Raw genomic sequence first — 13,748 nt, 5'->3', positions numbered from 1 at the left:
GTAGAAACAGTTTGTTTCGGGTTTACATTATGTTTTTAACATTAGCCTGACACTAAGTGTGGTGGTGGCATTTACAATCCAACGTAAATCGCAATTTGCATTGGATTGTAACCAAAAGTAATGCAGAGCTGTGCAATGCACTGTCTTGTGTTACTTCATGTCAAGGCAGTGCTCCATGGGTGGTGCATGGGTGTTCCATGTACCACCCACCTGTGGGTTTTGGTGCAAATCCCTAACAACAATGAATTGTAGGCATGTATTTTGCCCAAATCCTGAACCTCCTTTAAGCCGGTGTAACAGGGAGAAATGTTTTCATTTCTCCTCGTTTTTCTATCTTTGCACATGTTCTGCATTCTACAGCACACATACTGAGGGGGGATTGCCTTAAAGCATAGTCTTTGTACTGGAAGGGATCCCTTGTTTACAAAAAGTATGCTAACCAAAACACAGACACTCATGCACTATAGAGCAAAGGGGAACTGCTTTAACTCATGCAGCCAGTACCGGGAGAGAGAAGAACAGTGCCACATCTTAGTAGATATGTCATTGTTCTGCTCTCTCCCACTTATGCATGTGTGATTTTCTGTTAGTAAATCTGAGCCTGTATATGTACTGGATCAGCCATGCCAAGTAGGCATTCTCACTTTTTATATTTGTTCATAATATTTCAGGAGCCTGGCGCTGTACACTGCAAACATCTGGACTATTGAAGGGGCATTTCCCAATAGATAGATGATCCAATCTAGTGTCTAATCCTAATCTACCTGCTAACACCATATTAAGAACCAAATCAACTCCAGTGTTAAACAAAACAATGCACCATCTGAGATATATAATTTGCTCACCCATAACTCTAAACTTACCAAGCTTCTACAAGCTCCCCATAATGATTCTGTACCACATGGTATTGAACACCCAATCTACCCAAGTGCATGCCACTGAAATTGCAGTTTTAATCCTCACTAATAAATTGCATCTTTCTTATATCAAGAAAATCAGGTTGTCAACAATCTGTTTATCCAGTTTCAACTTCTTGGTCCCTGAAGACTTTTCAATAATCCAAACGGATGAGGATAGTTGTATAAGTGAAGGATTAGCCATCATCCACAAAACCTTTTAACTTCAAATATTTGCTGCTGTTATCGTCTCAATATACTTTAAACGTTTGTCAGTAGCCCCCAGGGCAAACATTCAGGCCCTTATTTATGAAGGGCTTGCGCCCCAGTTGCGTCACTTTTTTGTGACATTGCGGCAGCGTAATCAAGCACCACACTGTGCCTTATTTACAAAGTGACACATCTCGGCAGATGCGTCACTTTGTAAAGGCCTGCTCTGCATTATACCTGCATCAGGTATAATTTATGCATAGTGGGGGTTCCCCCATAAAAAAAGCCTCGTAGAAGTGGCAGAGTGGAATTTATGAGATTTTATGGTGCCACTTCTACAACTTGACTTTGTCAAAATTCTTATGCCTGCTTCAAGCAGGCGTAAGGATTGACGCAGACCTTTTCATGTGGGACTCGTCCATGGGTAATGACACATTGCTGGAGTTGTGACCATTTTCTGACTCACTCCAGCAATGCATCATTTTTGCACCACCAGATGCGTCAGAATTCCTGACATATCTGTAAATCCTGTGCCATGGAGTGCTGTAATGTAAATAACAAAACAGCAATGGGTCTTGGCTTCAATCAGTAAGGTTGAGCCCTTATAACCAAACCAACCAACAATGCCAGTACTGATAATCAATTAGTAATTATTTCGACAAAATCATAGAAATAAATCAATGACAGCCTTAAATGCTAATTGAATTCTTCAATTTTATTTTAGAATTCTTTTTTCTTTTTGCCATAATGAAACTTGTTTTTTAGATTCAGGACAAACTAAAACATAAATATAATATACAAGAATCTAAATCCATTTTAAATGCACAGACACCATACTCTGACTTCAACATCCATTTATCACATCCTTTAGTCTACATTCAAACCCATTTATCACCCATACTACACTCCAGCCACACCAAACACACCCTTCCTAATAATTACTAATTGATTATCAGTACTGGCATTGTTGGTTGGTTTGGTAATGTAAACAATGCACATCCATGGTGTCGTAAGGTTGGCGCTATGAAAAGTGACGCATCGCTGGTTTTGCCGAGCAATGCGTCACTTTTCATGAATGAAATGGCCCTAAATTGTTTTGAAAATGTGTGGTTTTCTTATAGCCATGATCCCTCACTAAGCCATCACTATCATACCAGGGGTTTCAATATCAAATAGAATGCAAAAATAACCCTATTGTATATGTGTACTCAAGTCACTGCTGGCAGTTCAGCAAAGAAAGAGACTTTATAACATTCATCTCTACATCTTGAAATAGGGATTTTCTTCCAAATATGCATGCGAAACATTCTCATTCTTCCTTTGTTTTTGGGATGACTGTAAAACCTTTCGGAATAGTCAATAATCCTTGTGTTTTCCAACCTTGTGTTTCAGCTGCAGACAACTTTAGCAGATCCCATGACATTATCGAAGTCTATTTCGCTTCCCCGGAGCGCCTACTGGCATCACATCACGCGCCAGCACAGCGTCGGAGAGATCTACAGTTTACAAGGCGAGTGGATTAACACCACAGCACCACCTCCATCAGCTCCCTCCGTGCTGAGCACACATTCATGCAAATTGCCTTTTCATTTGCATTGGTTTGTTTTTCCTTCCGTTTTAATTTATCAGCTGTCACCCTCCCCAGTGGGAGCCCTAACATTTATAACGCCAAGATTTTTTTTTTCCGCAATCATCTCATAAACTAATGGGAAAAGTGACTATCGGCATCTCTGCACAGCTTCAGCGGCCACTTTAGGCTGTAATGTATGGGCACAACAGAGCAAATTGTTGGGAGTTAATGTGTTGCTGACACCAAGGTCGAAGTCGCTCCCCCCTGTCACTTTTTTTCCTTAATAGGATTAAGGGGCTCTTCTAAAAGGTTTCAAAACACAATTGTGCTATAAAATCTGCATTACACAGTTGCATGAGTTTCGGGGAAAAGAGAAAGGAGGTAATTGCAGTGGTTTTTCATTACTGTTTGTCTCTGCCTGAGCATTGTGCCACAACAGGGGGCTCCAGCTGCATGAATAAATTACAAAACTTCCCTACGTGACAAGTATGAAATTACAATCGTCAGAAAGAGCAGATCCCTTATGTTAAGTCTTGTAGATTCTAAACTTCGCTCATTCCCAGGGTGTTTTTTGGATCGTCTTTTGAAAGAAGGCTGCAGAGCCATTTTAAGGCATGGGTAGTGTGGGCAATTGTCAAGGGCCCCAGATTCCAGGTGGGCCCCGGAAAAGTGATAAAGATGTAGACGAAAAAGCTATTTTTGTTTTAATTTGACATCTGGGTATGCTCCGTTTGCCCAGGCCTAACTAATCCTTCTTGAGCTTTTAGGCTGTTGGTGGCAATTGCGTTTTACTGTGTTTCTGTCTGTTTGGTTCTCTCTCTTCTTCATATCAGCTCACCTTCCTCATCCTCTCTGTCTCTTTCTCCCTTCCTACCTACCTCTACATCTCTATGTACCACCCCATCTCAACTCTCCCTACCTCACCCCTCTCAGTTAGGGCTGCCACAGTTCCCAGGGAGCAATACCGGTCATGTGTTCACCTTATACGTTTCTGCAAAGGTTCAGGCATGATACTTAAAGGGAACTATAAATAAGATTTCATTTTAAACACGACCTTTCTGGCATTTTATGTTAATTGTCAGTTAAGGGTCATTACAGCAGCTCTAAAACACATTTTAAAGGGCTTTCATTTTCTAATTACTGTTTTAGGTATGTTCCAATAAGGGGAAAAATACCAGCTGTAGGTGATTTTCCTAGCTGTGTGCTGGCTGGGACATTAGAATACTGGCCACGCCGGTAGAAAACTGGCCTAGTGACAGCCTCGCTCCCAGGGCACCTCTCTCTACCCCACTTCTCTCACAACATGACCTCTTACTTTAACTCTCCGCTTGTCTCCCTCCACAGCTCTACATCAACTCCCCTCTCCGTCACACTTATCTCTCTAACTCACTACTCTGTTCCATTTCAGCTCTGTGTATGTCTCCTTCACCTGCTTCACATCTCCCTCAACAACCCTCTCCACTGCTCTCTCAGCCCTCTCTCTATCTCACTACTGTACCTCACCCCACTGTACCTAATATCTCCCTACCCAACATCTCGCTCTGTTGCTATTTGACTTCTCAGTTTATCTTTCCATTTGTTCCCTACCTCACCTTTCTTCTCTTTGTTTCTACATTTGTTCACTTTACCTCACCACAATCATTACTTTAGGGCTTACTTACTACTCCTCTTTCATTACCTTCTCTCTCCCATCTCTTTTTCTCAATTTCCTTCTCTATATCAGCTTTCCCCCTCTTTGCTACATTACTAAGGAGCAGAGAAAAGTCAAAAGGCACCCTTTAGCCAACGAGCTGACGAGCTCTCCTGGGATGCACCTGTGTGCCTGTGGCGAGGTACTGTGACCTGTGAAGACTTGGGCACCATTTCAGCAACCCCTGATGACGTTTCTCTGCTCCTTACTACTTTTTGCTCTCTACTGATGATGGGCTAAACCCAGAAACACGTGTCTAGAGATAACAGCACTACCTGCACCAACTTTGGTGAAAGACTACAGCAACTTCGAAAGTAAGCGCACTGCATTTACCAGGATGCAATGGGGTGAACTGTGCGTGGATGAGAGGCAGTGTGCTCTCTCCCTCCCAGTGTCTCAAAGGGCTCAACTAGTATGTAATGCCAATTGATGTCTCCCTATAATTTTAGCAATCGCTACCAGAGGCAGGCATATTAATGAATCCCTTCAAATAGTTCTAGAGACTCGGGTAAAATCTTCAGAAGTGGTCTTGTGTCCTACACACACCATTGCGTACTACCTCCTTATAAGCAGCCTTGTGTTCTTGTTTTAGATAAAATTGGGCAGCCGCGGCCGGCAGTGGGAGTAGGGCGGTGATGTGGGGAGGGGGGTAGTAATGTATGGATTACAGAGTTTTACAGGTAAGTAAACATTTAAATAAATAAAACGATTTTCGTTGAGTACACTGCATCCCAAAATGCGATGCAGTGCGGGCAACGAAATTGGTTTTATTTATTTGAATGTTTACTTACCTGTAAAACTCCGTAATCCATACATTACAACCCTCCACCCTGCCCCTCCCCCTCCCCACGTCACCGCCCTGCATTTACTCCCACTGCCGGCCGCGGCTGAAATTGGTAGTTTTCTCCTGAAAGTGGATTACAAGCAGTGATATCCCTATATGACATTTTTCTTTCCAATGTCATACCTGAAGGATTTTATTCTCAGTAAAATGCTCTTGATTAAAAGCTCACATGCTGAAGTCACTGTGGTGGTGCCAAATGACAAATGATATTCTCCATTAAATAGGAGATGTGGGGCTCTCCTAGTGCTTCCTCGGTACTTTTATTACCTCTGGTGTTGGTAATACGAGTGCCGGGTTGGGGTTGCTGCCTGGCTATAATAGGCTACTGTTAATAGGTAATTTACACTACAGAGAGATGTTGAGAAAACATTCTAATTTGGGCCTTTTGCACGAATTCCGTAAAGTCTGACTATGGGCTTTGACATGGTTAGCTTCTCTTCAAATTTGGATCACCTCAGAAGAAAGGGCCTGTGTGATCTTGAGAGCAAGGGCACTTGTCATGCCCGTTCTAAGAGAACATTACGCACAAAGTACTGAACTATTCAAGGCAGCAAATGTAAATTACATTTGACTGCGCATTTTCTTTCAGTTCCGAGCTAAGCACAGAACCCGGACTTGGGGCATGAAACAGACTGTGCATGTCCCACCTTTCCATTTTCGGGAGTTGCTAGAGAGTGTGCGTGTCAATAAAATGCAGCAGTCCATGTACATTCTGTGTCATGTTGCCATGTTTGTAGTGAATATTTGCAATTTCAAATTCATTCATTCCGTACCCTTCACACATTTTTGTTCTTTCATTATTATTTCATGTGCTCGCATCAATAAATGATTTTCCATACTTGAAATGGCATGACAGTTTGCTACCCTTCGTAGTGCTTAATTTGTGAAATAATAAGTACCAGGCTGTCGTCAGGAGGCCACTGCAGCTTGCACCCACACATTGCCTCTGCCATGCTGCCAATGATAGTAGCAACACAACTACTAATCGTCACACTCCTACAAGTGTGCCAAGTCATACTATCCCAGGCCTCCAAAGCTATAAGAATGGCTTGGGTGGCACGGAATAGTCATTTTTATATATATTGAGTTAAGAATTAACTGTTGTTGTGGTCATGTCTAAATTTACCGAACAGCGCCACCTGGTGGCAGACTGTCACAAGCATTGATGGTGACGATTAAGTGCCCGTACTGAGCACTGGAAACCACCCCCTCAAATTAAGCACTGGTTGATTGCCTAGACTGAGAGTTTGGAATATTAGAAAAGATGCCTATATAGTCAGTCATGCCTCTTCTATTTTCATTATTTGAAATATAATTTCTTTGTGCTCTATTAGGATGTCTCATGGGTGATTCTTCTGATTTTCTGGTTTCCTGGTCGCGGACGGATGACATCAAACCTGGGATGCAGGTATGTGCCACTGAATATACACTACATTATGCTACTTTCAGGACCTCGCACTGCCCAGCTAAATGTGTGCTTGGCTTGCCCTTAGGGGCGACTCACAAAAAAAAGATTTATTAGTACAGGAAGCAGTACTGCAGGAGCATTGTTTCACATACTCTTACATACCTTTGTGAATCATCCCCGAAACATCCACCGCCCTATACGTCAAATTCCAAAGAGGGCAACGCCCTTTCTATTTTACTAATTGTCTATAAATAGTCCCTGAGAATTCAGATTTTATTCCTACATTAGATTTTTTTGTGGGTGATTCACAAAGCGTGTACTGAGTACTACAAGAGTACTAGAGTATGTACTCCAAATACTTTTGTCAATATGCCTCTTGGTGTCCAGATAAGTGATTTGTTTTACAAGTCTACATTGCGATGGTAACCACAACATTCCACAATTAATAAGACAATCTACACATCAGTTAATCTACGTTCCAGTCTATTCCCATTAAATCTGTACAACTTGGTTTAGGTGGGAATAAAGGTTTTTGACCATAAAAAGTGACACTTCTTCATACCGTGCACCTGTTAATGAGGCTAGGGCAGCAGAATGGACTTACAAACACATTTACCAGCTGTGAAGCAATATCATCACCTCATCTCTGTTTCTCACATGCTGGTGGGCAATATGCTAATTGGCGCACTGATGCATCATTTTCACATTAAATGGTCACCTTATTCTCAGCATGCCATCGCTTACGCTGATTTATGCTCACCTTTATCTATGAATGGTGGTTCGCTTTATCCTCATGAAGGTGATTTCTGTCCTTGCCACAAAGGTTTGCCTCAGGATATCCATAAGCATACTTGCTAGTAGGAGGCCTTTTGGCCTGCCTCAGTATTTGCTGTATTACTGATGATTCTGCACTCTCCCCATAGTGCCGTTGGGAGACTCCACCGGTCAGTAGGCCACTGAAGACATTTGCTATAAGCTGAAAAAGAGAAGTGCCTTATGGCCCTGCTCGCAATAGCTATCCTTCAGAAATGTCACCATGAGCTAGTCTAGTGCTGAATTTTCAAGGGTGAGGTGCAGGAGACTCCCAATTACAAATTGCAGTGAGAGGAGGACACTCTTTGGAAATAATCTTTTTATTAGATTCAATGTTGTACAGGTGGTGAAATAAAGGTGGGAAATATGCGAATGCAGTTTCTTTGCCCCTAAACCCGCAGCCTGCACACCTGCAGACAATACGTATCAGTGCAACAAAGTGAAATAGGAGAAAACTTAGAAATCTATAATTTTCAAACTTTTCCAAACACTGCTTGGGATTTTGAGAATCTCAAAAAGGTAATGCCTACACAGTGCTGAATACTGACATTTGGTGAAGCACAGAAGCAGCGGTGGCTCTTGTCACTGTTCTCATATTTGTATCATCCAGCTAGCCCCTCCCCCTGCGGGGACTATGCCCCAGAAATGTACCATCTTCATCCTCTGGCTAGGTGGGGCCAGAGCCTATATAATAAAAGGGCGGTGTCCGCTCGTAGTCTTCCTGGCCCATTCCAGCAAACTGAGGTGTGTCCATGTGTGATTCCTTGTGGCCGCCTACTGTGCATGTAGGCATCACACAGCGGACCCCGATACTACCTGACTGGCCCCAGCATACTGGCGACAATGGGCCACCACTTGTGCCTCATTCCATGATCCTGCCTGCAGCGGAGGATGCTCTTCGCGTACCGGACATCCGGCGCGTGTCTTGCTCACCAGCTTCCCCAGCGGAGCGACCAGACTTGTGTACATCTGACTCCTTGCTCCTCCGGCTGCTCTTCATGAGCCTTGCATGTATTCTGTGCCTCCAGTTGCTGGGTAATAACTTTGGCCCCTCTGCAAACCTGCAAACAGCTGCCGTCCACAGCATCCAGGTACCAAGCCAGGCCCCAACGCTTGTTCAAGGGGAAGAGTTTTCCACTAAAACACTCACAAGGCCAATACCAGCCATCCGTTGACTGTGGGGCACTGCTGATGCCAAAGACTGTTATGTGAGGCAAGGTTACACTTCAAAAGTGGATACATCATCAAGCATTGGCAAAACCAACTAAAAGCAGAACATCACTGTATAGGCATCAGTCTCGGGCACAGTCACAACTTCAGCGCATTAGAGGACATTTTTGCAGGCACCAAGCTGACCCACCATGGCAGATGACACCAATGCCGCACCTCAGCAAGGCCCACCAAGGGACTGGCCCAACCCACAACATGCACTCATATATGTACCACAATCATTCAGGGCCAGATGTAGGTGGCCGTTTCAGGCCATTTACCGACCGGTAACGGCCGCTTTTGGCCGTTACCGATCGGTAAATGGGTGACAGGTATGTAGGGGGTATTTTTTTACCGATTCGGTAAAATTACCGAATCGGTAATTTTACCGATTCGGTAAAATAAAAATTCGGTAAATTTACCGAATCTGAGGCACCCAGATGTAGGTGGGACTCTTCTGAGTCCCAGAGGCCTTACCGAATCGGTATTTTACCATCAAATCCAATTTGATGGTAAAATACCGATTCCGGTGTGCATGCACATGTGTGCATGCACACCTATGCCATGTGACAGGCAGACCTGCCCCTAGGGCATGTATGCCTGCCACATGGCACCCAAGCCTGTTTTGGGGGGGCCAGAGGGTGTCAAAGTGACACCCCCTGCACCCTTGTGAAAATCGGTATTTACCGATTCGGTAAATACCGAATCGGTAATGCCCATTCATTTCTATGGGCTTCAAAGCCCATAGGAATGAATGGGCATTACCGATTCGGTATTTACCGAATCGGTAAATACCGAATTTTTCCGATTCGTTATTCCAGCACATCTGGAATACCTACATATCCACCCCTCAGATTTACTGATTCTTAATTACCGAATCGGTAAAATTCGGTAATTTTCGGTAATTAAGAATCGGTAAATCTATTCTACCTACATCTGGCCCATAGTGAGCTAGCTGACCAGGCTACTATGTCACCACGCTGAAAGACATGAGTTGGCAGGCTAGAGAACTATTTTGTCGCAACCTGCGAGACAGCTGGAACAATCAAATCATCCGTCGTGCTTCACTATGCAGATAATTTGGAGAACCAACTTGAACCTTTCAGGTTGGCAATGATGTTGTTCAATGTGGGTTTTATGTGTCTTTCCCGCTTGATGGTTTTGATTAGGCAGGCCCACGTCAATGCAGAGGCATATCTTCCCTCTCCGCTTCGGTTTTCTGCAATCACAAGGGGGGAGACCCATGGTGTCGGCCCTGACACTTTTCCATACGGTTCTTGGAGTTATACCAAACTTTATACACTCCGTATTTGGAAGCATTTATGGGGGACTGCCGCTGATCCTGTTTCTCTAACTTCTCCAGTTTTTCCTCGGCAAGTAGCCGCAGTCTGAATGGTACGTGTCTGTGGCAAAGTGTGACTGGCTTCACAGCCTTATCAATGTGCAGTTTGATTGGTAGGGCCTTTAGCCACCTAATCCCTTGAAGAGCTCTAGTAAATGGTTCAAGAGTTCATCCACTTGGCAAGCTGTCACATTCCATGCGAAAGAGTCTAACCTCAGATCTTCCGCCGTGTGGCTCCTGATGAGGTTGTCTGCTGCTTTCTCCACTTTGTGGAGCATGGTTGTCATTTCATGGCCTCCTGAATGCACACATACTGCCATTTGCATTTTGAGAGGCAGAGGCGACTGGCTGCCATAGGTGAAGATTTTGGTTCTCGTCCGGGATAGAGCAAGTCTTTGTCAAAGTTATTGGTATTGTCGAATACTCATCACATTCACCGATGCGCCAGTATCTATGACAGCTTGACTTCGGAGCCGGTGATTTGGATTACACATATGGGCTGTGGCCATCTGTGACATTTTTGGTCATTGGTAAAGCAGATGAGGAATGCTTCCTCTTCTTTGTCATCCGGTGATGAATTTTCCAACTGATGTCGGTGTCGTGAGGACTTCACTGTCTTTTGGGACTCAGTCACCTCTAGCGCCAGCTGTCACAGAGCTTTGGTGGTGGGCAGTCTGCCCCTTGTGCCTTTTCCCGAGACTCTCCTCTGCAGACACTCGCAAAGAGATTCAGCTTGCCACAGTTTGAGCACATACATCCTTGGGCTGGGGAGTCCTCTAGGGGGTGTTTGTCTTTCCCACAATATCCCCCTTGCGGTTTCAGCTGGGAGAAAGTGTGGGTTTTTAGCTTGTTGGCTTCCCAGTAGAACGAATGGCGTTGGCTCACTCTGTCTTCACAGTAGGGGCCTTTTCGGGTTGTTGAGTAATGGTGACGTCCATCTTCCACCCTGGCTGTGAACAGATCATGGGTCTTGGCAATGATGAGAATATTATTAAAGCTGATTTCGGAATATCGGAGGATCAGGACTCTAAGGGTTTTGCTCCTGCATCCCTGGATAATTTGTGTCCTTATTTCTTTCGGCTGACAAAAATGTGGCGAGTGCACAATGAACTGAGCGCAACAATGGATGGGCTCATTCTGAGGGGACAGCTCCTGGTGATACCTGAGAGCTTGCTCTAGGAAGGTGGAAATCTGACTATATGGTTACCCGCACTTTTTGCCCGGTTCTTTGCTGGTTTTCGACTTAGTTGAACTGGGACCCTGCTATTCAGGGCCCCAGTCTATCTGCTTTCACTATAAAATGGACTTTATGTACTTTAGGTACATACCAGATTGGTTACTGGGTCACCCTTGTGAGCCCCTGTATATGGTACCTTAGGTAGCCAGGGCATAGGTGCACCCTAGGCCTACCAGGGGCTGCAGCATGTACTGTGCCACCCCTGGTTAGCCTTCCACACTGACACCAAAGGTTTGCAATTGCAGTCTGGGTAAGGTGGCGTAATCACCCCTTACTTAGATATAGTATACCTATGTCTACCTTATATATAGACACATGGTAACCTATAAGTCACTTCTATGGGAGGCCTTAACAATCCTGGAGGCAGAGAGCTTGGTTTTGTGCAAGAGGGTGCCCTCGCATGAGCTGATCCCCTCTGCTTCTTTCAGAACCATCTCCTTATAGCTGGTCTATGACATAGCCATACCATATACTCTTTAGTGCATTATAGTCCTTGCGGTTAATGCTAACTTTGGTTTCGCTTTATCAAAACATGTCGTGTGAGGTGTCAAACACTTTGGAATACTACCCCCCCCCCCCACCACCTCCCGCCAGTTTTGGCGGCAGGGGTAGCATTCCACCCTTCTAGAGGGAGAAGACATGTAGTTACTGGTAAATCTGGTTAAAGTTAAACAGAGCCCCAGCATCACAAAATGGATTCTGCTGCGACAGACGCGAGTCTGCCCTCCTGCTGCTGAACGAAACTCCGCCAGGGGAGGCCTGGACAATAGGCTTCCTGTCCAGGGAGGTGCCAGCACCTCCCCAGACAGGCTTTAGTTTATTGGGGCTGGGTGTGTTGCATTTAGTGAATGCTTTTCAGACACTGCCTGGGGCACACAAGGTGCTCCATGCATTTCCCAGTTCAAACCGGTTACTGGGGTGCTCAGCCTCAGCTCTGGAGCGAAACTGGTCAAAGGTGAAGGGGTGTAACCACCCCCTCCCCAGGTCCACCCATAGGAGGGACCTTAGAGTTAGTCCTTCCCCTAAACTTACTATAAGTATAGAACCCCAGTCCCTAGGAATTTAGATTACCCTGGATGAAACTCTGCAACCTATATATTGGACCATCAACATTCCATTTCGACTGGAAGACAGAAAAAATCTCCCTTATGGACAAGGAGTGACCACCCTGTTCAAATAGGCACCAACTGCATCTTTGCTGGTCTGAATTTTCGAGGCTCCCGCTGGATCCCAAAGAATCTGTGACACAGAACATAGACTTCCAAACATCTCTGACACTGACTTGTGCTCCCACCAAAGGAGAGACCTGTAGCGAACACGAGAGAGGTGGGATCGGAACTCCTGGACATGCTGCATCTTTGTAACTGCACCTACTTCCCGAGGTATCCTAAAATTGTGCTTTAGGGTATTTGAAGCCCCTGCCCTGAGCACCTTTTGCACCAAAGCTCAGAGGCCTACACTCCATGAGTGACCCATGGGTCTGCTTTGTGCATTTCTGCTTGAGGCCCCTTTGCAGTTCCTAGTCCATTGGCTAGTGAGCCACCATGAAGGGCCAGCTTTGATTTATTGGGCTTTCCTGGTTGCTCCAGACATGCTACCACTCCTCTCCAAAGAAGGAGTCTCTCAGCCCTTGCTGGTCTGTACCAAAGCCAATCTTGTAATCTTGTGTGGGTTGCTGTTGCCAAAGCTTGTTGGGTCCAATCCGGATTCCAACAGCACAGTCAACTAGATCTCTTGTAGGACAGCTCTAATCCAGCTCCTGGTTGTCGTCAACTCCTCCTGGTCCTCGTGGCTAAAGAGTCAAGCTTTACCTCTTTCACCTGAAATCACCCGACATCGGCTGGCATCTTCTCCTCGCCATCCTGGTCGCTGGCTAGTGACCCAGACTCTGTCTCCTCTGCTTTCAGGTTCTTCACATCTCCGATCCACCCTTGGATCCACCCAGACACTTTTCCTCTGGTCGCCTACAGCATTTCTTCACAGCTCTCCATAGGAATCGACGACGAAACCCGACACTAAAAGACACCTATGCACCCGGCTTCCATGGGTGAGGTAACACGAGTACTCCGGTGCTCCCATGGGTCTTGACTCTCGAAGTGTCCTAGTCTAAAAGGGTTCCATCGTAGTTCACCTAGAAGTGCCCTTAATCTTTACAATTGTAACTTGTTCGTTCTCCATCGAAAGTCAATGGAGGTCCGCGGCTGTGTTTAGACACTGCAAGCGTCCCCCGTGGGCCTCCTGCATTCTAACCTTTGGTGGTTATAGGTTGCCTCAGCGGTTCTACAGGCCCTAGGCCTGCGTTCTAACTCTCACCTGGTTCTTATACCACTATTTTAGTATATGGTTTGTGAGGCCCCTAGGGCATAACGTACACTTTGCAACTTATCGTATGCTAATTAAGTTCCTTGTATTGTACTTTTACCTCTGACCTCATAAAGAGTCCAGAGGGGTTGTGTTTAGAATAAATACATATATATTTGAGATATAGCTTGTGTAGTGTGCTTTCATTTGATCATTCAAGAGATTATA

General features: G+C 45.0%; 1 protein-coding gene and 1 long non-coding RNA gene across 2 annotated transcripts in view; both read left to right on the top strand.

Moving 5' to 3' along the window:
- Positions 1-5,836, top strand: part of DOK6 (docking protein 6) — a 950,476-nt gene extending 944,640 nt beyond the window's left edge. Inside the window, exons 7-8 of the mRNA XM_078686219.1 lie at positions 2,499-2,704; positions 5,800-5,836. Coding sequence (XP_078542345.1) covers positions 2,499-2,704; positions 5,800-5,836 — 243 coding nt within the window. The remainder of the gene's footprint in view (positions 1-2,498; positions 2,705-5,799) is intronic.
- Positions 5,837-6,542: 706 nt separating this feature from the next.
- The window catches only part of LOC144827375 (uncharacterized), a 441,938-nt gene continuing 434,732 nt past the window's right edge, over positions 6,543-13,748 (top strand). The window contains exon 1 of the long non-coding RNA XR_013610162.1: positions 6,543-6,618. This is a non-coding gene — a long non-coding RNA (uncharacterized LOC144827375). The remainder of the gene's footprint in view (positions 6,619-13,748) is intronic.

This window comes from Lissotriton helveticus, chromosome 4_1 (genome assembly GCF_964261635.1).
Source record: "Lissotriton helveticus chromosome 4_1, aLisHel1.1, whole genome shotgun sequence".
NCBI classification, from domain to species: domain Eukaryota; kingdom Metazoa; phylum Chordata; class Amphibia; order Caudata; family Salamandridae; genus Lissotriton; species Lissotriton helveticus.
The sequence above is the reverse complement of the archived record's forward strand: the minus strand, read 5'-3'. Positions and strand labels throughout refer to the sequence as shown.